Below are 12,712 nucleotides of genomic sequence, written 5' to 3' on the forward strand. Positions count from 1 at the left end.
TTCAAACTACACATCTAGAAACATATACTATCTCTGTCCTGAGGGATATTCTATTTTATCCCACCCCCTTATATCCATTAAAAATATTACTATCACCCCTCCCACTAAGATATGCTCTAAACTGGGCATTTCTGAGTATATGATTTTTAAGTAATAAAGACACACTAAAATGTTAAAAAGAATGTCCATTGTTTTTCCTCACTATATTTTGGACATTGAATACCGAAAAAAAAATCCAAGGTCAAAAATGGATAAGTTGTGTTTATTAAAACAAAGGCTAGCCCTCAAAGTAAGGAAATGTATACCATGTTCCTCAATATAGTCCACTACGTGGCGGACTATGAACGGAACCTCATTGTCTGGATGTCCTCCCTGCTGCAGCTCATCAAGTGGAATTCCAAATATTTTGTTAGCAAGAACGGAGTTGCAGTTATTCAAGGAAGGGGAGGAGCTCTTCCTCATATCTTTTTTGCAGCCAGAAATCAAAGCTGTCTTTTCTGCCAAATAAAAGAAAAAAAAAAAAAGACTATAATGATTAACAGGTGGCAATATGACTAAATACATTAAAGAAAAAGGCTTTACACCTGAATGTGTTCTCGTCTATTAAATATGTTCCAGTTACCAGGCCCATAGTGTGTTCTACAAATGAAGCTCAATACAATCATCTAAGCATTTTCTCTACCATGTGAAGTTAGTTCTGAGTGTTCCCTTTAGTGTTTGTATATTTACCAAACAATGGCAAAACCAAAACTGATCATTAAACTTCGCAGAGGACGTTAATATCTCAAAGACAAAGAAAGGGGCAAATTTTGCTCCAACAGGACCTTACTGACCAAGCTTATTAACGACATGAGTAAAAAGCCAAACCTAATCATTTCTGGACTCTGCTCTATGAAGGTCATCTAACCACTCAATTCATAAGCACCCAAAGAGGAGAGAATCATTTTTTAAAAAATGATGGGCTAATAAGGACAAGATTAACCAGTTCTTATTTCTACATGACAGAGCAGCCATAATATGTTTTTATAAACAAAGGAAATTTTTCAGTTCTAGGCATCAACCTTCAAGGAAAATGTTCTTTTATCAATCCTGCTGTTTCATAATTATTCAAAAGAAAAACTTCCATAGCCCGGCTAGTTCAGAAGAAATAAATAATTTGTCTTTGCAGAAATTGTGATCAATAAAGAAGCAGTGGGAGAAAACAATGTTTCCAATTTATGACGCATGAAAGAACAAGTACAGTAATCTCAAAAAAAATGCATTTTCTAAAATAATCATTTATGGGAATTCCCTGGAGATTCAGTGGTTAGGACTCCATGCTTCCACTGCAGGGGGCACAGGTTTGATCCTTGGTCAGGGAACTAAGATCCCACAAGCTGTGCGGCATGGCCAAAAAAAAATTTTTAATAAATAAATAAAAATAAAATAATCATTTATTATTTTATGTGGGGAAAGGAGTATTTTTAAAGGAAAGGAAAACTTTTTTCAAAGTTGATAATGAATAAAATGGGCTTTTTTCATCACCTCAGAGAAACAATTCCTTTCATACTACAAGAGAAAGGTAACAGAGCAGAAAAAAAAAAAAACAAGCTCAATATTCTAGAGTTTATACAAATAAGGTCCATATGTATAACAGGTGTATCCACTGGATCAAGAGACATCGTGACTGGAAAACAAATCCATCTAACTTATAGAAACAGTAGAAATTAACTTAGGGGCAGCAAATGCCATAAATTTAAATAGTTTTAGACAAGCAAAATCCATTCTTTAACACACCTGATGCCAGCTAATAACTACAAAACCTTAAGTTAATAATCCAATAGCAGCAATAGTAGATAAACTCCAAAATCTCTGTGGATATATAAGTATGGGATAGTTACCATTGTGGAAACTTACCTTTGAGTACTTAAACACCTAAGTTTAAAAAATGGTTTCTGCACCAGCTACCCTCACTGAGCAAGCATTCTTTTGTCATTTATGGCTGTTTGAGATTATGGCAGAAGATCAGCCTGTAGTTCCTCATTGAAGAAACACAGAACTCGATCAGTACTTCAGCAGTTAATCTAGGAAAAAAAAAACAGTTCTTTTAATTTCCCACAACATCTTTAACTGTGAGAAGAGACTAGAATAAGCAGTGAAGTCCATTTAGGAAGGTCCCTATAATGAAAAGCATTCTTCTGCCTAAAAGATCTGTCTGTGACCTAGTTAGAGGCAAAACCTTGCACAAGCTTTCAAATTATGATGGCTAACCTGGGTATGAATCTTTCTGCTAAAGATAAACAAATAAAGGAACTGCATCTTCAGGGACTACACCATTCTAATAATCCATTTTTCCTCAATGGACCCTTCATTTGTACACACACACACATCCCATCCAGTTCTATTCCATCCTCATATACTCAGAACTAAACATGGAAGCATTTTTAGGTCAAAGAGTGGAAGACATGAGTTTAAGCTTGGAACTACACTTATATACTTTACTCTTTTCTCTGTATACAACAAATATTTTGTTAACAAGAACATAGTTGTCTGAGCTTTCTAATTTGGAGAGGCAATAGCACATGATGGAAAAGAACTAGAAAGGCACATATTCAAGTATCACCTCCATCATTCTATAGATGTGATCCTGAACAGCTTCCATGTCTCTAAGCCTAGGTTTCCTTATATAAAATAACACCTAAACACATGTTACATTTCACTGAGAAAATACATGCATGCATTAGAAAGAGAATCAGTTTCCTTCTCTTCTTTATATAATGTTAAAAGACCAGCAAAACAGGCTGGGAAGAGACAGGAGAGAGGTGAAAACCTGTTCGGCGGTATGTTTAATATTTGGTCTCATCTTCTGTAAGTTCTAATAATCTATTTAAAATCTAACAAGCTCAGTAAACTGCAAGATTCTGCTCAAGAGGCTTCAGGTAAGCAGAAGAGTATTATCATTCAGTGTGGTTTTCAAAAATGTCTTAATAGTTACATACACCTCTAGGAGGAACATTAAAAACCAAGGGGAAGGAAAACCACATTCCCACAACAAATCTTTAGTAGATGATTACTTCCAAAACATCCTGAAATGCCTGCTAAAACATGTAGTCTATTCATGTGAAAAACAACTTCAAAGTTTATATAAGATCCTTTAGGGAGGTTAACTTCAGGGATAAGACGTTTAATGAACTTACATTAAAAGTCAGGTTGATTACCTCATGACATAAAGGAAAGGGGATCTGCTTGATGTACAATAAATGAAGACTCATTAGAAGACTTTGTCAAAGGCAAGTTCTAGGGACTTCCCTAGTGGCCCAGTAGCTAAGACTCTGCGCTCTCAATGCAGGGGGCCTGGGTTCGATCCTTGGTCAGGGAACTAGATCCCACATGCCGCAACTAAAGATCCCGCATGCCTTCAATGACGATCCCATGTGCTGCAACTAAGACCCCACGCAGCCAAATAAATATATTTTTTTAAATGGCAAGTTCTATATCACGAAAATGGCTACTCAGGTTTAGTGTACTTGTTAGTGAAACCAGAACCAGTTATCTCATCCTGTGTTTTCTACTACTCCCAACCTCTAAGCAAACAATCTGAAAAGCACATCTTTCCTAAGGCAATGCTGGGTAGGAATCCGTGAGTTCATCAGTACAAATTCATCCTTACTACTGGAAAAACAAAGGGCATCATCATGATGATGAAAACAGCAGCAGCGAACATTAAATGAGCAATTACTGATACTATGTGCCAGGCATTTCTATGCACTTTACACGTATTGATACGGTATTATGACTTATTTTAATGAGACACTGCATAGAGGCTCAACAATTTAACCACAGTTCACCCAGCTAATAAGGGTCAGAGGCAGAATCTGAATCCAGGAAGTGTAACTCCTAAAGTCCTTGCTCTTTATTACTATACTATACTATCACTCCGTGTAAATTCTGACGATTTAAAGTACCACAGACTCTCACATTTTATCACTCAAACTGACCACAGAGTCTTATATATATTTTAGGAGGCCATTCATTCATAGCTTGCTAAAAGGTACTTTTGTTTTGTTTTGTTTGTTTTGTTGTTATTGTTGTTGTTGTTTTGCTAAAAAGCACTTTTAAAGCATGCCTATGGTCCGAGCCCTTGCAGCCAACGACTATTCACTTCAGACCTCTATCCAGAGAACACTGCTGAAGGCATTCAGACTACAGTGGCCCAAAATAACATTCCTGCAAAATGCAAAGCTGTTTCTGACATGATTTAGTACTGCTTCCTGTCCCTTTTCAGAGCTTAAATCATGTAAATATTTCCTTTATATGTGTACTAGGTTGAATGAAGTGTCTCCCCAAAACTCATGTCCACCTGTAACATCAAAATGTGACCTTATTTGAAAATAGGATCTTTGCGAGTGTAATTAGTTAAGGATATCAAGATGAAATCACCTTGATTTAGGGGAGTCCTTAATCCAATCACTAGTGTGCTTATAAGAAGGAGACAGGACACACAGAGGGGAAGAAGGCCATGTGAAGACAAAGGCGGAAATTGAGTTATGCTGTCAAAAGACAAGAAATGCCAGGAGCCACCAAAAGATGGAAGAGTCAAGGAAGAATTCTCCCTTCAGAGGGAGCATGACCCTGCCCACACCTTGATTTTAGACTTCTGGCCCCCTGATCTGTGAGAGAAATTTTTCTACTATTCTAGAGTCACTTCATTTTTAGTAATTTATCATGGAAGCCCTAGAAAACTAATACAACATCTAAACTACAAGATCCCATTTTTGAAGAAAAGAAAAATGGAAAAGAAAATAGCAGCAGGTCAGGTACCACAGAAAAATATGCCAAAGAGATCTGATGAAATGTCTGAACAGATACAGTCGATAATATGCAAACAAAGCAGTTAATTAAAGGCTTGACACAAGAGAATACAATGTGCAGACTTTCAAAATAACCAAGGATTTCTGAAAGCATAATGTTATTATAAATCAAAACAGCAAAATCATTTTAAATACAAGTGACGGTTGCCTAGCATGGTGGTACTGACAACAAATAAGAAACCATTTTGAATTTTATATCATATACTTTACCATGAGACAAGAGTGATAAAAAATAATGCAATTAAATACCAATTATCAATAAGCTGACTAATGGGAACATTCAGGAAAGTGTACCTTCGTATACTAGCTATCAACCTGAGTTCTGCGAAGGCTCAAAATACTTCTACACTCCATTCATATACATATGGTTACATATACATATATATCAGGGGTCCCCAACCCTGGTTAGGAACCGGGCCACACAGCAGGAGGTGAGTGGCAGTCGAGCGAGCGAAGCTTCATCTGCCGCTCCCCACTGCTCCCCATTGCTCACATTACCGCCTGAACCATACGCACCCCCGCACCATGGAAAAATTGTCTTCCACGAAACCGGTCCCTGGTGCCATAAAGGTTGGGGACCGCTGATATACATGACAGCAACAAACACACCTTTCTTAACAGCAAAGAATCTTTAAGTCTTAAGTATCAGGACTTCCTGGTGGTGCAGTGGTTAAGAATCTGCCTGCCAATGCAGGGGACATGGGTTCGAGCCCTAATTCCAGAAGATTCAACGTGCCGCGGAGCAACAAAGCCCGTGCGCCACAACTACTGAGCCTGCACTCTAGAGCCTGTGAGCCACAACTACTGAGCCCAGGCACCACAACTACTGAAGCCCTTGAACTCTAGGGCCCGTGCTCCGCAACAAGAGAAGCCACAGCAATGAGAAGCCCACACACCGCAACGAAGAGTAGCCCCCACTCACTGCAACTAGAGAAAGCCCACATGCAGCAACGAAGACCCAACACAGCCAAAAACAAACAAATAAAATAAATTTTAAAATGTGTTTAAAAAGAAAAGTCTTAAGTATCTAATAAAATTAGTAGTGACAGTTTTTTTTAAAGGATATAACACCAACATCAAAACCACGGATAACAGTAGATAGCATTAACTGAGCTATTACTGAGCCAGGAACTACCTTAAGGGCTTTAAATATACTAATTCATTTAATCCTTACAACAATCCTATGGAAGTACATACTTTCATTATATTCATTTCACTGATGAGAAAATTTAAAAGCACTGAGGACTTTTGGGGGTGATGGAAATGTTCTATGTCATGATTGTGGTAGTGGTGGTTACATGCTTAATACACTTGTCAAAACTTATTAAACTAAACATTTTAAATTGGTGAATGTGATTATATATAAATTACACTTCAATAAAGCGGAAAAAATTAAAAAGAGAAAACTCACATAAATAAAGGCATAGCATCAGTTTAATAGATTAACTATTGAATATTAAACTATTTTTATTATAAAATATATTTTAAAATATGCTTTTCCATCCACAAAAGGAAAATAAAATATTTCTTTTTTTTTAAATGTATTTGTTGTGGTTTTTTTAACTATTTATTTATTTATTTATAGTTGCAGTACACGGGATTTGTTTGCTGCACACGGGATCCTTTAGTTGCAGCACGCAGGATCTTTAGTTGCGGCACATGAGATCTAGTTTCCTGATCCGGGATCAAACCCGGGCCCCCTGCATTGGGAGGCGGAGTCTTAGCCACTGGACCACCAGGGAAGTCCCCAAAGATATAATATTTTTTTAACCACATTTCAAGAACCAATCCTGTTTGGCCCTTCTATGCTATCTAGCACATCCAGAAATTACTACAATTTCTATACAGCATAATTAAAAAAAAAAAACGAATAAAACGCTGAAGACTTTATAAATTTTAACACTAGCTGAAAGTCTTCTCAGAGCAAATAATTTTACAAAACAGTATAATGGTAATAAGAGTAGATCTGGGGCTTCCCTGGTGGCGCAATGGTTGAGAGTCCGCCTGCCGATGCAGGAGACACGGGTTTGTGCCCCGGTCCGGGAGGATCCCACATGCCGCGGAGCGGCTGGGCCCGTGAGCCATGGCCACTGGGCCTGTGCGTCCGGAGCCTGTGCTCCGCAATGAGAGAGGCCACAACATGAGAGGCCCACGTAAAGCAAAAAAAAAAAAAAAAAGAAAAGAGTAGATCTGCACTATACTAGTAAACTTTGATCATTTTACAAATAAAACAACCTGTGGTAAGAGGGGTACCTGCAAAAATAAATTATCACTTTCATGTAAAATTGTTCTACCTTCAAACTGAATAGAATGGAAAAAGAAAAGTCACTTTTGCCCAAAATGCTTTTGACAAAATAGGGATACAATTCACACAGAAAAGTTTAAAAGAGCTACCTCAATCATCTTCAATGATCGCTAAAACAGGACTTCCCTGGTAGTCCAGTGGCTAAGACTCCACACTCCCAATGCTGGGGGCCTGGGTTTGATCCCCGGTCAGAGAACTAGATCCCACATGCTGCAACTAATGGAGTTCACATGCCACGACTAAGAGTTCGCAGGCCGCAACTAAGACCCAGCACAGCCAAATAAATAAATACTTTTTTAAAAATTGCTAAAACAAAACAAAAACAAAAAAAGCTCTATCACTAGTATAAAAAGAGGGAAAAGCCAAGAGGGAGCTGAGTCTCAATAAAGATGGTAAACTTTGGGAACAGAGATAATGTACCCCTGCTCCATACATTCATCTTTTCATTAATAAGCTCTAAGCAATTTATCAAACAAAGGAAAAGGCACTTCTTTCATTCTGACTGAACAAGGATGGTACTACAAAATTTGCCAGTATGCTAAATCTGTGGTTCCCTCCTGGCCTGAGAAACTGACAAGGCATCAATCTGTCTGAATCCTTAACAGTACCAAGCAAACAGAAAAGTTAAACAAACATCTCAACAGCATATAAACTTATCTGTCAAATGTCCGTAGATGCTACTATGATCAGGAAAATACCAAGTCATTTACATCAACTATTAAATTCATTTGAAAAAGAATAGATACATGTATATGTATAAGTGAATCACTTTGCTGTACACCTGAAACTAACACAACAGTGTTAACTATACTGCAACATAAAATTAAAAGTTAAAAAATAAATAAATTCATATTGACTTTGGCCTTAAGTAATTTATCAAAGTATATATAACTAAAAGAGAATTCAGGACCAGAAAGTTTGCTTGCTTGCTTATTTATTTATATATGTATGTATGTATGTATTTATGGCTGCATTGGTATTTATGTATGTATGTATGTATTTATGGCTACGTTGGTATGTATGTATGTACGTATGTGTGTATGTATTTATGGCTGCGTTTGGTCTTCATTGCTGCGCACGGGCCCTCTCTAGTTGCAGCAAGCGGGGGCCACTCTTCGTTGCAGTGCGCGGGCTTCTCCTTGCGGTGGTTTCTCTTGCTATGGAGCACAGGCTCTAGGGCATGCAGGCTTCAGTAGTTGTGGCATGCAGGCTCACCAGTTGTGGCCCGCGGGCTCTAGAGTATAGGCTCAGTAGTTGCAGCGCACGGGCTTAACTGCTCCATGGCATGTGGGATCCTCCCAGACCAGGGCTCGAACCTGTATCCCCTGCACTGGCAGGTGGATTCTTAACCACTGCGCCACCAGGGAAGTCCCAGGACTAGAAAGTTTTTAAAGCGAGCTCTAATACTCAAAAGTTGAGGAATTTCTTTGCCTTAAAAAACAAAAAAAAGATTATAAAGTATTTATCGCAACAATTATTACCCCTGTGCCTGAGGATTTGTTCATCTGTGCGCACTTTAACATACTTCTTGAGGGACCAATCCTCCCCCATGGTGATTCCACAAAACTACAATGAGCAATGAATCAAGTATATTTTGTATAACTACACTCCCCAAATCATGGTACTAGATACAGCACATATATTTTGCAGATTGCAACTCACTAAACAAAACATTTCACCTTGAGACAGCTCACTTATCCCTCTTTTATGCAAAGTATTCAGGCAAGGGTTTCATGGCCACAGTCAATTATTTTATAAACTCCCATGATTTCAAGCTTTCAAAGCAAAACAAAAGTAATAAAGCCAAAGAGAGATAAAATCCCCTGTAACTAAGTCCCTTCATCTATTCTCCTCACTGATATCCTCATCAAATCTAACCTGAATTCCCCTGCACAAAATTCCTCAACTGTTTTCCAATGCCTAGAGCCCTGGGCTCTAAATTTTTTGAACAGGAAAAAGATTATGCACATACCTGTCATATATGTATGTTAAATCTAAAGCAGAATAGCGAATACCCTAGTATATTATGCACATAATAAACATACAGAAAAATAACATTTTAACAAATCCCTGGCAGTCCAGTGATTAGGGCTCCACTGCAAGGGGCACGGGTTGGATCCCTGGTTGGAGAACTAAGATCCCACACGCCTCATGGCGTGGCAAAAGAAAAAAAAAATGAACATTAAAAATAAACAGAAACAGGGCTTCCCTGGTGGCACAACGGTTAAGAATCCGCCTGCCAATGCAAGTGACACAGGTTCGAGCCCTGGTCCGGGAAGATCTCACATGCCACGGAGCAACTAAGCCCATGCGCCACAACTACTGAGTCTGTGCTCTAGAGCCCGTAAGCCACAACTACTGAAGCCCACACGCCTTGAGCCCGTGCTCCATAACAAGAGAAGTCACTGCAATGAGAAGCCTGCACAGCACAACGAAGAGTAGCCCCCACTCGCCAGAACTAGAGAAAGCCCGCGTGCAGCAACAAAGACCCAACTCAGCCAAAAATATATAAATAAATAAATTTATTTTAAAAATAAATAAAATAAAAAATAAGTAGAAACATAAATTTTATTCCTCCACCTACACACACATTTTAATAGGTCATCCTGCCCATTCAAAGTGCCAGCACCTCACTTTTGAGACCAGTGACCTACAGCACTGGTTTCCTAACTTCATCTGGGGATGGGGAAGTTTTGTTCAATATACAGATATTCAATATACAGCCACAACCCCAATCTAGCATCCATGAGAGCCTGGCCTGGGCTCTCTGTATGTTTAATAAGCTCTTTGGGTGATTACAATACATACAAAGTTTTAAGAACCTCTGACGTACACAGTAAACTGCAAACTCTTACGTGGTGTACAAGTACTTCACCTACCAGTAAAATCTTCTTCCCTGCCACTCCTACACCTCACTCTACTCTCCAACAATACTTAACTACTTGAAATTCACAATCCACATCTCCCAAGCTGTGCACATTGTTTTCTGTCTTGGAGTCCTAACTCAACACCATGTCCAATTCCATCTTGTTCACCAAACTTCCATCCACCATCAAGTCTCAACTCCAGCTTCCTCTGTCAAACCTTCCCTGACTTCCTGAAGCAGACAGTTCTCCTTCCTTTTGCTCCTAAGTTATCTCTTACCTTTTTAGCAAACATCCCATAGAATCTAAAAATATGTCTGTCTCTTTTTCAAAAGAGAGGATCCTTGTAGGTAGGAACCCTGTCATTTCATCTTTGTAACACCTCTGTATCATCTTTGTATTGCCTCATACAATCCCTAACACATAATTTAATGTTTAAAATATATGTTGAGGGACTTCCCTGGTGGCACAGTGGTTAAGACACTGTGCTCCCAATGCAGGCGGCATGGGTTAGATCCCACATGCATGCCGCAACTAAGGAGCCCAGTTGTCGCAACTAAGACCCGACACAACAAAATAAATAAATAAAATAAAATATGTTGATTAAAGACATAAATAAGAAGCAAATAATACTGACTATTCAAATTTAAGAAGATTAACAAGAGGAGAACACCTCCTTAAAAACTAAATAAATACACTTCTATATATACATGGTACATATATACACTACCAAATGTAAAATAGCTAGCTAACGGGAAGCAGCCGCATAGCACAGGGAGATCAGCTCCGTGCTTTGTGACCACCTAGAGGGGTGGGATAGGGAGTGGGAGGGAGATGCAAGAGGGAGGGGATATGGGGATATATGTATATGTATAGCGGATTCACTTTGTTACACAGCAGAAACTAACACAACATTGTAAAACAATTATACTCCAATAAAGATGTTTAAAAAAAACAAAAAACATCAAAAGTGGCTGCCATATCTACTCCCAGCAATAACCAAAGATAATCAAATCAAGAAAGGAAAGCACTTTATAACAACTTTATTTATTTATTTATTTATTTTTGGCTGCATTGGGTCTTCGTTGCTGCACGCATGCTTTCTCTGGTTGCTTCAAGCTGGGGCTACTCTTCATTGCAGTGCACGGGCTTCTCACTGAAGTGGCTTCTCTTGTTGCGGAGCACAGTCTCTAGGCGTGTGGGCTTCAGTAGTTGCAGCACATGGGCTCAGTAGTTGTGTCTCGCGGGCTCTAGAGCACAGGCTCAGTAGTTGTGGCGCACAGGCTTAGTTGCTCTGCGGCATGTGGGATCTTCCCAGACCAGAGCTCGAACCCACGTCCCCTGCATTAGCAGGCGGCAGATTCTTAACCACTGCACCACCAGGGAAGCCCCTATAACAACTTTAAATGGAGTATAATCTATAAAAATATTGAAACACTATGTTGTACATCTGGAATGTATAATAATAATATTGTAAATAATATTAAAAACAAATCATATTGTAAATCAACTATAATTTTTTAAAAATTATGGAAAGGAACTATGATTTATGGAATACCTGTAAGTACTTCACAAGTTATTTCTCATACCTACAAGAATGCTATGAGGCAGGCACTATTCCCGTTTTACATGTACTGTGAGCCTCAAGTCACTGAGCTAAACGTCAATATTTGTAAATGGTGATGCTAGAATGTGCTGCTGGATCTAACTGCAAATCTTTCTAATGACAGTAACTTAAGTCTTAAGAAACCAGAACAATAAAAAGCAGTATTACAAAGGCAAAAAGAACTCCTCTCACATTTACTTGTAAATCAGCCACAATTCTGATTCAAATAGCCAAGGAGGGCTTCCCTGGTGGCATGGTGGTTGAGAGTCCACCTGCCGACGCAGGGGACACGGGTTCATGCCCCAGTCCGGGAAGATCCCACATGCCACGGAGGGGCTAGGCCCATGAGCCATGGCCGCTGAGCCTGCGCGTCCGGGGCCTGCGCTCCACAACGGAAGAGGCCACAACAGTGAGAGGCCCGCATACTGCAAAAAAATTTAAAAAAGCCAAGGAAACCATAACGTACCTAAAGTTAGTCTCCAAACTTCCCCAAAGGATGAAGGATGACCTTTTGAGATATTTATCGGTCAGATGTAGAGTTTTAGAAGGTTCACATATCAGTGCATGAAAAACAGGTAAGAGTGGTAGAGGGATGTTTAATCTTACTCATGAAAGTATGAGAAAAGGTGACACTTTAAATGCTGTCTCCTGATGAAAGGGTAAGCCTGTAATGTGCTGGAGCAAGCTGGCTCCCAACAGGTTCCTTTACCCCACATTCACTCCAAGGTCACTGATCACTACTCTAGCATGATCTTCTATTAAGTCAAAGTGAGTTATGTGTTAAATTAGCTCTTCCCACTAAGCACCAACACAATGACTGGCCCCCCCAAAAATACCAGCTCTACAATTTAGAGGGCAACACAAAATACCTGAGAAAGCATATATATGTAAAGAGAGCACATATTCCAGTCAATTATATGCATGCATATAATCTCAATTTTGACAAATGTTGACTCTTCAAGACTCCTCTATTCTGGTAACTTTTCAACTTTCATGTTTCTCCATTGAAAACGTGCTCACCTAGGGCCTACTAATGAGTACAGTCTTAAGAAGACTAGCATATCATTTCTTATTGTTCTTTAATACA

The 12,712-nt window shown here is 39.0% G+C and overlaps 1 protein-coding gene across 14 annotated transcripts in view; it reads right to left on the reverse strand.

Moving 5' to 3' along the window:
• The window catches only part of FAM13B (family with sequence similarity 13 member B), an 89,304-nt gene that overhangs the window by 71,031 nt on the left and 5,561 nt on the right, over nucleotides 1-12,712 (reverse strand). For 13 of the 14 annotated variants that reach the window (XM_073802564.1, XM_033853211.2, XM_073802565.1 and 10 more), the window contains exons 2-3: nucleotides 1,897-2,063; nucleotides 306-497 (exon numbers count right to left, since the gene is read on the reverse strand). In XM_073802564.1, coding sequence (XP_073658665.1) covers nucleotides 306-462 — 157 coding nt within the window. In that variant the 5' untranslated portion in view covers nucleotides 463-497; nucleotides 1,897-2,063. The remainder of the gene's footprint in view (nucleotides 1-305; nucleotides 498-1,896; nucleotides 2,064-12,712) is intronic. The other variant, XM_033853214.2, reaches the window with a different exon arrangement.

Source organism: Tursiops truncatus, chromosome 3, assembly GCF_011762595.2.
Source record: "Tursiops truncatus isolate mTurTru1 chromosome 3, mTurTru1.mat.Y, whole genome shotgun sequence".
NCBI classification, from domain to species: domain Eukaryota; kingdom Metazoa; phylum Chordata; class Mammalia; order Artiodactyla; family Delphinidae; genus Tursiops; species Tursiops truncatus.